This window comes from Hermetia illucens, chromosome 1, assembly GCF_905115235.1.
Source record: "Hermetia illucens chromosome 1, iHerIll2.2.curated.20191125, whole genome shotgun sequence".
Taxonomy (NCBI): Eukaryota; Metazoa; Arthropoda; class Insecta; order Diptera; family Stratiomyidae; genus Hermetia; species Hermetia illucens.
In genome coordinates this window covers 220,010,951-220,025,782 of record NC_051849.1, presented here as the reverse complement: position 1 = coordinate 220,025,782, position 14,832 = coordinate 220,010,951, and the positions used below count along the sequence as shown (strand labels likewise).

The 14,832-nt window shown below is 42.9% G+C and overlaps 2 protein-coding genes across 2 annotated transcripts in view; one reads left to right on the top strand and one right to left on the bottom strand.

The window, feature by feature from the left end:
* The first annotated feature begins 1,539 nt into the window (after positions 1–1,539).
* LOC119661732 (odorant receptor 67d) lies at positions 1,540–6,621 on the top strand. Its single transcript, XM_038071199.1, has 7 exons — positions 1,540–1,837; positions 1,924–2,073; positions 2,239–2,535; positions 2,632–2,721; positions 5,965–6,120; positions 6,177–6,288; positions 6,347–6,621. The coding sequence occupies exons 1-6, from the start codon at positions 1,610–1,612 to the stop codon at positions 6,252–6,254; spliced, it is 999 nt and encodes a 332-aa protein (XP_037927127.1). The 5' UTR covers positions 1,540–1,609; the 3' UTR covers positions 6,255–6,288; positions 6,347–6,621.
* LOC119661730 (tripartite motif-containing protein 45) overlaps positions 6,326–14,832 on the bottom strand; it is a 25,706-nt gene continuing 17,199 nt past the window's right edge. Inside the window, exons 9-11 of the mRNA XM_038071197.1 lie at positions 6,856–7,001; positions 6,690–6,788; positions 6,326–6,626 (exon numbers count right to left, since the gene is read on the bottom strand). Of these exons, the coding sequence (XP_037927125.1) occupies positions 6,387–6,626; positions 6,690–6,788; positions 6,856–7,001 (485 nt within the window). The 3' untranslated portion in view covers positions 6,326–6,386. The remainder of the gene's footprint in view (positions 6,627–6,689; positions 6,789–6,855; positions 7,002–14,832) is intronic.

Genomic DNA, 14,832 nt, shown 5'->3' with positions numbered 1-14,832 from the left:
TTACGCCACTGTACAAAGATCTTTAAAAACGAAGACCGCTCCAAGTACATTTCCAACCAGATCCTCTACGAGTCATGCCAAACCCCACGTATTGATGATTTCCTTGCCCGTCATACCCTCAACTTCCTGGTCAAGTGTCAATCCCATCCCAATCCTCTTGTCTCCAAAGCCATGCAGATCGAGATCATTGAAGATAACCATCTTCGGACTCATCTGTTCCCCCAGATCCTTTTATCCCTCCAGTCCCAGAACCGTCTTTTCGATCCCTTAGGTAGAGTAGTCTTCTACACAGGCAATTTCTCCGACTCCCAAATGTTTAAACCTAACCATCATTAGCGCCCCTCCCAGCTTTTAATTCCCATCCCTCTCCCGCATGTCACCCATCCTACCCCAGTCTGTAAAGACTGTAAATACAAATATCCATGGATAGAAGCTCATGGTCTGCATTCATTAGGATCAGAAGGGTGTCTACTCTATCTGAACGAAATCATCACGGGGGAGTGGTACCAACAACAACTGTTGAATCTGAGTTGAGTGTTGAAGATGAAGCGGTCAGAATATTCTAAACGACATAACGAGTTGATTTTTCAACATTTACCGCAATGTCGTCCGTCCAGTCGCTCTCTATGGTTCTGAGTGTTGGCCGACCATAAAAGACAATGAACGGCGTCTTAAGGTAATGGAGACGAAGATCCTACGTTGGACTAGTGGCGTCACACATTTAGATCACATCCGAAATGGGGATATCCGCGATCGTTATGGGGTTGCACCGATCGTGGAAAAGTTGCGAGAGAGGCGTCTTCGATGGTATGGTCACGCAATTCGTGCAAACGAGAATTCACTTGCCAAGATTGCTCTGAACATCAAAGTCGATGGTAAACGACCAAAAGGCAGACCTAAGCAACGGTGGCTTGATACGCTGGATGGGGATTTGAAAGCCTCGAGATTACACCCAGATCAGGCATTCGATAGAGCCAAATGGCGAAGCCGATCACGACGAGCTGACCCCGCTTGTGAACGGGACAAAGGCTGAAGAAAAAGAAGAAGGTCATATGTTGAAAACCAGTCAAGGAAACGCTGGGGTATGATTTTAAAATAGTGTTTGGAAACTGTCCAAGCCTTTCGAGGGCCAAAACTGACTTGGATCATCACCTCGTAGTTGACAGATTTCGAGCTATAAAAAACCGAATTTTACAGGCTGTGATTCGCGGATTACTTGATCTGAATGGTCGGGGAAGATTCCGCCTCTAAAGCCTACTACAAATCCCATGATGAATTAAGAATGGACTTTGATTAAAAGCATTTTTAATTTTCCTAAAAATCACCCTGTCTCCATCAAATCCTGATCGATTAATGGACTGCGAATGTGAATGTTTCCTTCGAGGATAACAAGGAAAGGACAACGGTAGTGTACTTCCAAAAGCCTCAATTATCAACTCAACCCCAATATTTACGAAATTGTTTTTCAATGTTGCGTATCTTTGGATTGAAAATACTTTGAATCTTCCATTACTCCATATTTAGTCCTGTAGATAGCAGTCGAGAACTATCACGTAGTTGTGCTATTGATACAAACTCGTATTCTAAATTAGTCCTGGACATCCGCAAAATGAATCATTCTCGCAATTTTGAAGTTGGGATGCAAATTGTCTATCGAATTTTTACAATTTTTGGTTTGAATATTTTCGATCCAACGTACAAGGTTACGTGGCGGACATTATGTTGTATAGGACTCGCGCTTTTCGGAAACTTGAATGTTTTCTACACACTCTTTTCTCATCGGAATAACTTCATGATGACTCTGCGATGTCTTTGTGCAGCACCTGAAGCATTCCAAGTTTGTTATAAGAAATCCTTTCTCTCCCCTCAAATTCCTGTGAACCTAATTTTAACTTATTTTACAACTCTCCATTTTTTGTCAAGGGTGTCGTGAAACTATTTACAATTATGAAACATGGAAAAATGATGGCTTCAACCATTGATTTTGTACGAAGCGTCTACCGGAAGAACGAACAAGGCGGATCTGGTCGTCTCAAAGTTCTGGAAGACTGTTCTGCCAAGCTAGCATATGGGGTGAAAATCGTCATCATAATATTCATTTTGATCCTGACGCTCGTTGCGGTTTATCCTGTCTATTCCATTTTGGTTCTAGGAAAGAGGGAGTTGTTCTTCGAAATCCTGATCGTCGGGTACCCAGTGAAAAATCTCGCTGATTACATTTTCTATCTCATTGTTCAGATGCTGGAGACAATTTTTGCGTTCACTGGGAACAATACTTGTGACTTGGTCCTGTGTATTTTGATCATACACATTTCACTTCTTGTGGGAATTTTCAAGGAAGCTTTGAATGAAACGAAAAAGTTGATTGGATCAGAAAGTCACGTGATTCGTCGATCTCTCAGGAATTGCATTCTGATGCATCAGGATCTCATCAACTATATTTCGGCTGTGAATGGAATCTATAGCACAACATTTTTCTATCAAACAGCAACAGCATCCTTGTCGTTGGCTTTGAATTGCTTCTGCATAGTCAAGGTAAAATTTGGGGTGCAAGGTCGACCTTTGTTATAAAAAGGATGCATTTTTTCAAGTGGTGAAGCTACGTTAAACATAATCCCAACTTCTTTTTAGACGGATTGGCTGGGAGCTTATGGCTTTGCTGTGTTTTCACTAATGAAAATATTCACTTTTTGCATCCTTGGAACCTTTGTGGAGATTATGGTGAGTAGCAACAAAACAATAAGTTTTGCGGTTCAATAAGGAAAATACAATTTTATGGTTTGAAATACACTTTTCTGTTCAGTATAGTTTCCGTGAACATCAATTCACTTGTTCCAACGCGATTCCAATTTATGAATTCCATCCCTGAAGTGAAGTGATTTGGAAAGCCTGCAAAATACTCTTCCACAGCTGTTATGACCTCATCATTTGATAAAAAACGCTATTCACTGGGGATTTTTGAAGGTTTTCTTTGCAAAACAAAATCTTATTAAAATCGGTTCAATGACCGCCTGTCTTTTTTTCCGATGGTGGGTGGAAAGCTTCAAAAGCTACCGCATGCTCCTACCACACAGTTATGTAGTACTCTTACCCACTAAAACCACCTCCTTCTCCCTCGACTCTCCCCGCGGGACTCCCATTTGGTATTACGTCGTGGGACTGGATCAGAATTTATTCTGCGCTGATGTCAACATTCGTGTTCCTCTCGCGTTCATTCTTTCGGATGACTTCTTCCTGCCTAAGCTTCTTTCCGATGGCTGCAACCACTTTTTCAACTTCGGTCCATATCCCCTTGGTTTTCACCATAAGTTCCATGATATTTTCGGGTGTAAAGTGCTCCCCGGTTGTAGCTTCTAATGTAGCTCTTTGGGCTTCGAATCTGGGGCAATGAAAAAAGACGTGTTCTGCGTCCTCTGCAATATTTGGGCACTTTTGGCAATATGGCGAATCATCTAGCCCAAATCGATACAGATATGCTCGATAGCCTCCGTGTCCGCTCAAGAATTGAGTTAGGACGAAACCTACTTCGCCGTGGGGTCGCTCGATCCATTTCCGGATATCCCATATGATCTTGTGAGTCCAACGGCCTTTTTCTGACTCATCCCACTTCTCTTGCCATTCCGCGACAGTTTCAGTTCGTGCGAACTATCGCCGACGGGCAGGAAATTCTCCGGTGAGGTACCTTCTGTCGTAAAGTCGTTGTATTTCTTTCGCCAGAATCTTAATCGGGATCATTCCTGCTATCACGCAAGCTGCTTCATTAGATATTGTTCTGTAAGCGCAACATGTTCGGAGTACACTCATGTGATACCCAGCTCCAATCTTTCTCTTATTTACTATATTTTCCAGTGCATCTGCCCATACTGGGGCTACATACAGGAGGATCGAACTGACCACCCTCGAAATAAGGAGTCGACGGCTCGGCCTTGGGCCACCTATATTTGGTAGCACTCTCGCAACCAGCGCTCCGATGTTATATGCTTTGGTTGCTGCACCCTCCACATGCAATCTGAAATATAACATCTGGTCAATCATTACACCTAAGCACTTAAGTGCAGGCTTGGAATTAATTGTTTGCGTTCCAACTTTGATCTTCATGGAAGTGCATTTTCTCCGCTTGGTAATAAGTACTACTTCCGTCTTATGCTCTGCGAGCTGTAGACCAGCATTCTCTAACCAGGATTTAATCTCATAGACTGCTTCATTTGCATAAAGCTCGACTTCTTCGAGAAGGCGTGCAACAACCGTCACACCAATATCGTCTGCAAAACCAATGGAGGCCACACCAGTAGGAAGGTCTAACGTCAGTACCCCGTTATACATAATAATCCACAAGAGTGGCCCTAGGACAGACCCTTGTGGAACTCCGCATGTCGTTTGGTATGATTTCCTTCCTTCATCTGATTCGCAGTACAGAATCCTATCGATTAGGAAGTCGGCAACGATACGCACCAGGTACTTCGCCACGCCTAAGTTGATTAGGGACTCAAGTATCTTGGTCCATCTAGCGGAATTGAAGGCATTCTTCACATCAAGTGTAATCATTGCACAACATTTGTCCTCGTCAAGTGCGGTCTTAGCTGTGTTAGCTACTAGGACAAGTGCATCCGTTGTAGACCTCCCCTTACGAAAACCGAACTGATTTTCGGAGAGACCGCCATCCTTTTCGGCAATTCGAATTAATCTGTTATAGATTACTCGTTCGGATAGTTTGCCAGTATTATTTAGAAAGCATATCGGCCTGTAGGACGAAGCTTCACCCAAAGGTTTGTTTGGCTTGGGGACTAGAATTAATTTCTGCTTCTTCCATTGTGTAGGAAATACTCCTTCTTTAAGGCATGTGGTGAACACCTCGGCAAACATATTTGGAGCTATTATGCTGCTGCCTTGAAAGCTTTATTGGGGATGCAATCCAAGCCAGGTGCTTTATTTCCAACAATTTTATCCGCAGCTTAGAGGACCTCCTTTTCGTTTACCATGGGAAACAGATGGAAGTTGTTAGGGGCCAAATCTGGAGAATATGATGAATGCTCCAGCAATTCACAATTGATTTCATGGATTTTAACCATTGTCAAAATGCTCTTGTGACATGGTGCATTATCCTGATTAAAAAGGATTTTTTTTTCTTCTGTAAACCGGGTCTATTTTCACGAATTTTTTCTTTCAGTTGGTCTAAAAGGTTACAATAATATCCAGAATTTATTGTTTTACCAGTTTGTACACGAACTTGTTTCACATCCGAAGAACCAGATTCACACCACTGTTTAGCCTCTTGTTTTGATTCAGGATCATGGTGATAGACACAAGTCCCATCCATAGTGATGAATCAACGCATAAAATCCACTTTATCCTTTTGAAAACGCTCTAAATGTTGCTGAGAAAGTTGCATTCGAATGTCTTTTTGTTCCATTGTTATGCGACACCCATTGTGCACACAGCTTTCTGAAACCGAATATCTCAGCCAAAATATTGCTTACACTGTCCAGGGAGATGCCTAGGGCTTCTACTAAATTTCTTTTAGTCACTCGGCGATTTTCCACTACGATATCTTGTATTTTTTCTACGATTTCTAGTGTTGTTGCTGTTTTTGGACGTCGTTGACGTGGATTCAAGGCTTGTACGACCATTTTTAAATTCAGCAACCCATTTTTCTACTGTAGTAATTGAAGGCAAAGAGTCCTTATACACTTTTAACATTCGCTCATAAATTTCCAACAATAAAAATTCAATCATTGCACGATACTTGATTTTTCCATTGTAAAAGAAAAATGTGACACGTCCCCACTAAAAGGCTTCTAAACAAAGAATGAATTGACAGATCGAAATGAAACTTCACATACGTTCATATGAAGTGTACTAATTTAGCAAAAAAAATTTAGGCTATTAGCACCGCCCTCTCTTATCAAACCGCAAAACTTATTGAGCAACCTGGTATTTACTTGTTATAATAATACAATTTGATAGAACAACGAAACATTGAGGACCCTAACAGACTTTCCATGGTATTTGTTGCCAATCGACTGCCAGAAGATGTTCTATATGTCTCTAATGAGATCTAACAAATTCTCCAAACTAATGATTGCTAAAGTCGCTCCCCTAAACGTTGCCACAGGGGCTGAAGTAAGACAGATTTTATCCTTTTCCCTGTGGGTAAAATTCAGCAATTTCAATTTCAGATAATTAAAGCTATTTACTCCTATCTAATGATGCTCTTGAATGTCCAAGAGAAAGGAAATATTTATCTTGAGAAATGAATACTAAATTTACATATAATCATCCATTTTGAGGGTCGGTAATAAGTCCAAAATTATCTTCGATATCTATAATTGATACACTTTATTTTCAGGGCATGTCCTTATATCACAGTTACGTATAAACATAGACAATTAATTTAACAACTTATTAGCCGTTGTACATTCAGAATTCTCTAGTACACTTGCACAGCATGACCAATGCCTTCTACCAGGATGTCCAGCATGTCCGTGACCGCAACCTTTGAATCCTTGCATTATACCATCACAAGCACAAGTTGCTGCTTTGGATCCTTTGCTCGAGCAGAATGCACAGCAATGAAAAATACCAGTATGTGGACGCAAGGATTTAGCCCTTAAGGTGAATGGACTGCCCTGCAGATAAAAAAAAAAAAACAATTTAATTAAAAAAATTAACCATTTGAAGGAAAGAAATACTTTGATGTGTTTGTTTTTTATTGTAACCGATAGAACCAAAGTTCCAGTTGAATCCGGAGTAAATGATATTACATAGGAACCATCTCTTCGATCGCTTATCTGTTCAAAGAAAAATTATTAACTAAAGATATTCTAACAGGAAATAACTTTCATTAGGAATGCTTACTTGGAAGGGTAGTGGTCTGGCGGATGAATCTTTATATTTCAAAATTGCAGTTATTGTAAGTCCACCGTGGCATAGAGGCATTCCATCATTGTCCCGAGATAAAATCACAAGTTCCGCTTTTCTGTGGACTCGTAACTGGTCATATCCTATCAAATTCACAACAACAAATCATATTCAACATTGGAGATCAAAATCAATTTATAAATTCAAAAATATAATGCTAAATAAAAAAAGTTGGAAACAGTAAGCTGGAAGCCTTGCGTGCACGATTGTTCATTCAAACAGTTCTCTTTGTCCTTGAAAGCACTATACTGATAACAGTTCACTTACGCCAATATCCAGTGATTAAATACCTTGGTTTAATGCTCGACTCGAAGATGAGCTTCTTCGAGCAAATCAAAGCAGCCGCGGACAGGGCTGCAGCAGGAGTCGCGGCCTTGAGTCGGCTAAGGGCGAATGTCGGCGGTCCTATATCAACTAGGAGACGTCTCCTCATGGGAGCAACGCAGTCCGTCCTTCTCTATGGTGCGGAGGTATGGGCTGATGCTTATCGCACCGTCTCTGAACCGGCTGTGATGGTGATTGCGGGAGTGATCCCCGTTGCCCTCCTTGCCAAGGAGCGCAAAGCTATCTATCGCCGTAAGGGCGAAAACTTAAGAGAAGTGGTTGGCCGTGAAGAACGTCAACGCACCCTTACCGAGTGGCAACTTTCTTGGCAAAATGAGCCAAGGGGCAAGTGGACTGCGCGGCTCATCGACAAATTAGACCCATGGTTGAACAGAAAGCACGGTGAGATTGATTACTTCCTTACCCAACTTCTAAGTGGGCATGGAGGTTTTCAGTCTTACCTGCACAGGGTTGGGAAGGCGCGATCTCCTGATTGTGTGTTCTGCAATAGAGTGGCGGATGACGCTGAACACAGGTGGGACGGGCTCCGCCAGCAGCTTTATGCAGACACAGGGGAGCTCTCTCCAGACAACATTGTCAGAGAGATGCTGAAGAGCGCTGGCAGCAGGAATTGTATTGCGCATTATGTTCGGGCTTTTCTTATTGCGAAAAAGATTGAACTCGACCGGCGGAGGCATCGGACGGTAAAGGGTTTCCTGAACTAATAACAACTGCCTTCTTCCTCTCCCCTCCGTTGGGGAAAGGAATTCCCTGACTTGAAGGTTCCCAAAGCCGAGAGAGCGGGAGGGCTAGCCCGAAGTAATGTGTCAAACGGTTCCAGGCTAGTTCTCTGATGACAGGGAGGTGTTTAGTTGGTAGTCCGCCAGCGTGCTGTTGCGGGAGTCCAACATTCTGTGCGTAAAAGCATTCACCTACCCTACTCCCAAAAAAAAAATATCTGGTTTCAAAACCTTAAGATTGAGGTCCATAAACTCATTCGAAACATACCGTTGACAGGTGCTTATATGCCTCTGTGCTGTACAGGTTAGGGAGGGTCCTTTGGACACTTGAAATCTCACAGATCTTTTGGGGCTCGTTCATAGTTGTATCTGAAACCTATACATAGTTGGGTAACCGAAAAGAGTTACGTTAAACGTAAGGGAAAGGAGAAAAGGGGCTGTTTTTTTCGCATGCAGATCGGAAGAGCGTAAAGAGAATGCCCCTATCGAGGAATAAAGATCCAGGATGCAACGCATCCTGATCCGGTGCTTCAATCTGTTTTTGGTGACGTTCGGACGTGACCTCCCCATCCTTGCCTCGCAATTTAGACATAAAATTTACGGAGTTACCCTTATTGAAGGGGGCCCGGATTTTCTCCTTATGGTCCTGCATTTTTCATTCGTTCATTCATTTGGCTAGCGCGCCGATGAAGTTCTTCGTTCGAAATGGTATCATGTTAGTGTACCTCGATGACACGTCGCAGATAAGTGTTGACGAAGGGTTGCTACAGCTTAAGTAACAGCGGTGGTCATCTCCACGTGCTACTTCCAATAGTAATACAGAGAGAAGACTAGCACAAAACTTCAACTTTGTGAAAGATTTGAAGATATTTCCTTCGAAAAAATCAAAAATTGACTGACGGTTTCGTCCAGGGCAGAGGCAACTCATCAGACGCTGCTTCACCTCTGCCCTGGGAGCAGCGTGACCGAAAGTGCCAATAGGTGGAAAGACGCTCCCTTTTATCATCGCAAAAACACGACAAGGTTGCGAATTATATTGGACTTAAAACACCTGTTGATGATGTGAAACTTACCTTCTTCTAATTTTTTGCGTATGAAGTTGTCGTATGCTCCTTTGTGCATGATGACCACTGCGTTTTCTTTGTCTGCTGGTAAGTAGAAAACGGGTTTCTCTTTCAACTCTTTAATGATTTTGTGGTGATTGGACGATGCTCGTTTCCTTGTGACCACTCGTTTGGTGGGGTCAATAGTCGCCTAATTTCTTCTCGGATGCCGGCTTTTTCTTCATGTGGTGTATATTTGATTCCTGCCTTGATATCAATTACGATTTCCTTTTTGGGGAAAGTGGGGTCTCTCATAGTAAAATTCAAGCCTTTATCGAGAAGTGAAAACTGTTCCTGGGTAAAAAGTTCGTTGTTTTTGTTGATCACATAGTTGGGTATGAATTCTTCCTTCGGTTTCTCTATTGTACCCTAGCAAGTTTCTTTTCCAGTATGCTCCTATTTTTGACCTTTTCGCAGGTGCAGGCCCTATTGATTTTTTCCTATATGTCGGTCTAGTCGCCCTTTCCTCCATGGGTGTTCTTGCTGGTTTTCAAGTGTGCGGAATTGGAATTTGGCGGTGGATAGGGCTGATGAAATATGCATTTTATGGCTCGTACGTGTTCCTTTTAGTCAATAAAAAGGAAACATCTTCAAATCTTTCACTTAAGATTTCGGCTAACTAGCTACCTCCCATTTTAAACCATGAACAGGACAACCAGGTCAGATAACGATTTTAATAATCTACTGAAATTCAAAAATGCAATAGCAAGCATTAGCGAGGACATTAGGTTCCTCAAACGGTGTATCAAACGGAACCTTACATCTGAAAGTCATATAATCCATATTTCATCAGCCCTACGCAACGTCAAACTCCAGAGAAAGAAGATGGAAAGGATGGCCATAACAAAAAGTAATAAGTCACTTTACACGAGGCTAGAATGTAACAGAATATAGCTGCATTTCCAGATTTTAGACAAGGTAGCGAAGGTGACTCTAGCGTTGTTAATGCTTCGAATGACATCAAGTTTGATGGCACCCTCGGTAGAAACCACACTTCCGAGGTATAAAAATTCGTTAACGCCTCCGATGCTCTGCCTATTAATGCAGATAAGAATATTGCGATGACTCGTTAAACTGAGAATTTTGCTTTTGTTTTCTCTTTCCAAATCCAGAGCCACTTGACCAAGGTCTATGAATCTGCAATAGAGTAAACAGACAGATTTATCGCGGTGTTTGGGGAAAAATATGATGATCCACTGAAGTCCTCCACCTTCTTAGGACAGGTGCTCAGAGGTGGCGGTGAGGAAGATGGGGCGGCAACCCTATCGGCCAAACCAAAACCAAGTGGCCGTGGAGAACCTCCATAGTGGTTGCACCGGGAGACGCTGTAATCACTTTGGTTTTCCGGCCGTGATTCAGTAGGCGAATGCTCCAAAGACCTAATCAGGGCGATCAGACCCGAGTCTGCACGGGGACTCATCTGAAGTGGCAAATTGGTCACGAAACCTTACCAGGGGTATACTGGTACCATGGGAACCGGGAAAGCCCCTGGACTCACATACTTCGGGTGAACTCCTGTTGTATATGAGGACAGCTCGGTCATTTGCGGTTGGCCCCCCTAGTGGGAGTTTCATGGTGGTTGTAGTTATGCTCAAGCGAGAAGAGACCTTCGGGCCTCGACGTGGTGTTGCGTATCAACACGGGTGCCGTACTCCATAGTTCGGTAGAGATTTAGGTAATTCTTGCATCCACCAGTATGAATGCTAAGCCATGCACTTGGTATAGACTGGTACCGTTGTTGCTTGTCTCAGCGGGGCTCTGATTGTGGTCACAAAATCAATCCGTGTCTTAAGAGGACCGTAGGATTAAGTCTCACGACAGGTGCCTACGGAAAACACTATGGGCTTCACCTTCTCAGGACACGGAAGCATGACAAACGTCACCGATAAAAAGAAGAAATGTTATTGGTGACAAGATGCAGCCTTGACCAGCTCCGATTTGTACCTAAAATTTCCTTTGAGATTTTACCCCGATGCAGCACTTGAAATTCCTAGAATTTCCGAATGAGTGGTAGTAGCAAATCCGCCGAAACTGCGATCCTACCATATTTGGAGGAGCAGTCCGTATCCACATCTACGGTGACTAATTATTTCATCCATAGGAAGCGGAACTTCACCGTAGCTGTAGGCTACCGCAGCGTCTTACGGAGTAGGTGAGGAAAGTGCAGGAACTTTATAATCTTCCGTCTTGCGTATGACTCACTGAGGAATCTATCATCACATCTGGCAATTAGGTAGAGAATTCAAATCCATCGGATGAGAAGAAGAAATTTGAGGTTCAGCAGAGATAATCGGCGGGAGTCGTCTGAGTTGGTGACTGTTTGACTTGAAGAGTCGATGGAGGCAGAAGCTGCAGCATCAACAACATTATGCCGCACTACAGACAACAGTTTTAGTACTCGCCGAAGCACACTTCTTCACCTTTCAGCTGAAGTTTCCGCTGAGGTTCTGGACGAATACCAAAAAGCGGGTATATGATTCTCGGAAATCCTTTGTATGGACCAGGCATTCTAACAACTCCAAGAATTCTATCTCAAATCAATGATGAGATTGTGACTCGACTGTTTGTTGATATGGCTGTCAGATCACACGGTCAGTAGATTCAATTCCGGGTTATTTGTTTGAGTGACCGAAGAAATCCACCATGGAAAATCCGTCTGGAACGTTGGCGAGACTCCCTAACGCAGGTCATTACTAGGCTGATACAAATGAGCTCTAGCAATGCCAGCAAGCAAGTGAAGAATAAAGTACAGAAGGTTTACCGGAACTATGCCATCCCTAGTGAATTAAAATTCTGCAGACCCTAAAGCAGAAACTTCCTGACATATTCAGTAGGTTGCGGCAGTATGGCGAAAGTCACTCCAGCCGTGTTCAGAATGCAACGTACGTGAGGAACCAGTGGAGTTTTTTTAGAACACATAACGAATCCCAATAGTGGGTTCAGACAGTACAGTTTTTGGTAAAGGAAGCAAAAGAGTATTCGGGTGGAATTTGGAGGTTGCCACTCCAGCGTGCTGAGTATGCTGAGTGTATTACCACCGAAGGCACTCGCCATGCCACTCTCCCGGGCATGTATACATGGTTGGTTGGCCCACAGCACAAATCAAGTTATTAGTCGGCCTGAAGAATTTCTGCCTTTTCTCAGTGTTAGAATTACCTAAATTGTCCTTAAAAAGGACACGGCGAAGGACACAAGACCGATTACTTGCTTATCATCCCGCTAAAAATTCTGAGGGTACTAACATCTCAGAGCCCATCTGCACATGGAGGGGCCTCTTCAAAGGTGATTCAATGAGTCCTCTTTGGGTTTGTGGGGCACTGAACCCCTTTTATGGGTACTAAATGATGCTAGAAGGTATGGCTTTGCAATAAAATATGGTCTACATGCTAAGTGCGAGCTGACACACTTGATGACATCAAGCTGAATGCTTAGAAGTCTGCTGTCAATAGAAGGCGTCTTTAGCCATGCTATTCGGATAGAATTCCGTAGAGGTCATTACGAGCCGTATGCCAGACATAGCATTGATGACCTGCACATCCAAGTTACGACCGAAAGAGACTTCTACAAATATCTAGGAATTATACAAAGAACCTAATATCGAGCTGGTGATCTGAGGGATGCTGTTACATCGATGTAATTTTCCTGGCCGCTTCCGAGGTTTCGTTCATTTTTGTGGGATACAAATCCGATAGGAGGACATCAACCACGACATAACGACACGCAATCCAACCAAAGTGTTCTGTAAATGACAGCAAAAGTGTGCCACTGCAATAGGGAACACTGAACGTAAAGAGTACGCGAGCCAGGATAGAAACGCATAGGGGTACGATCTTGGGGAGACTGGAAAATCTCATTGATTTCGTCGCAATTGAAGAGCTATCCTAACTCTGATCGAGCTTGGGTACCTTGTCCGAGCTCAGGTTACCGTGAAATTTGAATAAAATTTCGAACTTGTTCGTAACGGTTTGATTGTTTCGGTGGCGTTCCCTGAGAGACATGCGATTGCAATAATGCAACGTGCAGTTGATGGTTCTCCGTTTTGAGTGGTTTGCATTGCAAAGGGCCAAGTTGTGAGTGTTTTCAATTAACTTATTTTAATTATTAGCCACTTGTCGAGTAGGTACCAGAATCGGCTTAGGGCTAGTCCTTCCCCCTCCACCCCCGCGCGTTAGTTTTTTCGTGATTTAGTCCCCTTCCTTACTAAGCCTTTGGGCCTTTCGGTGGTATAAACCTGCCTCGAGACTACACGTCTTTATTAAATCAGTTTACCACGAGTGGGTGTAGTGTTTTTATATAAGTAAAAACCTTGTGTCTTAACAGGGAGATACTATTTGAAAACCAAGAATCCCAGCCCTCATGTGGCACGTGTCGTCCTCATTATCTGGCGCAGTCGGTGTTCACGACTGGCAAACCCGTTAGAGGAGTTTAGTTGGTTAACCGCCTTGGTGACCGTGTTGGTGCCAAGGTGATGTAAAGCCTGACTCTCTTCGTAACAATGCTCTGCTGTCCGAATAAAATTAGCGCACTAAATCTGTTCGCTATCTCTTCACTGGTTTATGCATTCGGGAATATTGCCGGGGACAAAGACCGATCTGGAAAACGTCCAGCGGTACTATGTCCAAGTTCCGAATATATGGTTGCCATTCATCCTTTGGTGGGGTATAGGGCGTCAACCACATCTACGCGCCATCGTTTGTGGTTCCCTGAAATGCCAATCAGCACCCCTTACGACCTCCCGAGATATTTCGAATGCATGATCCGGAATCTGCCGGAGCGGATGAACCTGCCTAGTTCTCATCCGTGCTCATAAAAATCTCATAATGGTAGAGCGGGTGGAGAACGACTAGTGCAGAATGTGCGGTTCGGTGTCAGAGGTTTTGGACCATCTCATTCCTGGCTTTATTGTTATGTCACCTGTGCAAGACGTCTCGCTCCGCGTATATCATTGATGTTGCTATGCCGCATAATAGTAATATTGAACGGAAATACGTGAAGATAAATTTTTCGCCTCAAGAACGTGGTTGTAGTCTCCATAATATTGTCAGGTTTTCTCGATTAACTTTTAGTTCAGATTTACTATTAATTTGTAATTAATTAAACATAGAACTCCTAAGAAGAGGAGGAGGTGATGATGATCCTTCATTGTTTCAGCATCGAAAGGTATAATTATTTGAAAAATATATTTGGAGTGACCTAACATGGAACGGCTGGGTGGAACTTTTGCAAAAACGCATATGGGATAGCTCCTTAATTTGAAGCATCAGTGAAAAATCCGTGTAGAAGTGGGTATCACTATTACAAAATCGTCTTAAAATTGTTCTATAAGTCTCTAGAGATTGTTCCCTACTTAATTTTGCTAATTCGACAGTATATCCTACCAGGAGTAACGTTCCCTATTATAATATCTAATCGCTCCATAAAATTAGCCACGCAATCATAATGTGATTTCGTCCCTGTAGTTCATTCCAATCTTCTACACACAAGAAAACTGTTAATTTTGGCGGCCGGAGAGAGAGCAAAATACAAAAAATTGTTTATTTCACTCACTCACACACCCCCTCCCCCCCTTTTTTTGTTCGCCTACAAAACTGCACCCAGGCAGATGATTTTTCGGTCCCAGCCTCTCTCAGCGGCAATGAACTTCGAATTCATCATCAGCTAGGACAACAATAAAATTTGCTTCGAATTATGCATAATCAAGTCAACAACAAAAAGGTTAATGATCATGTTTGAAATATTGGGGAAAA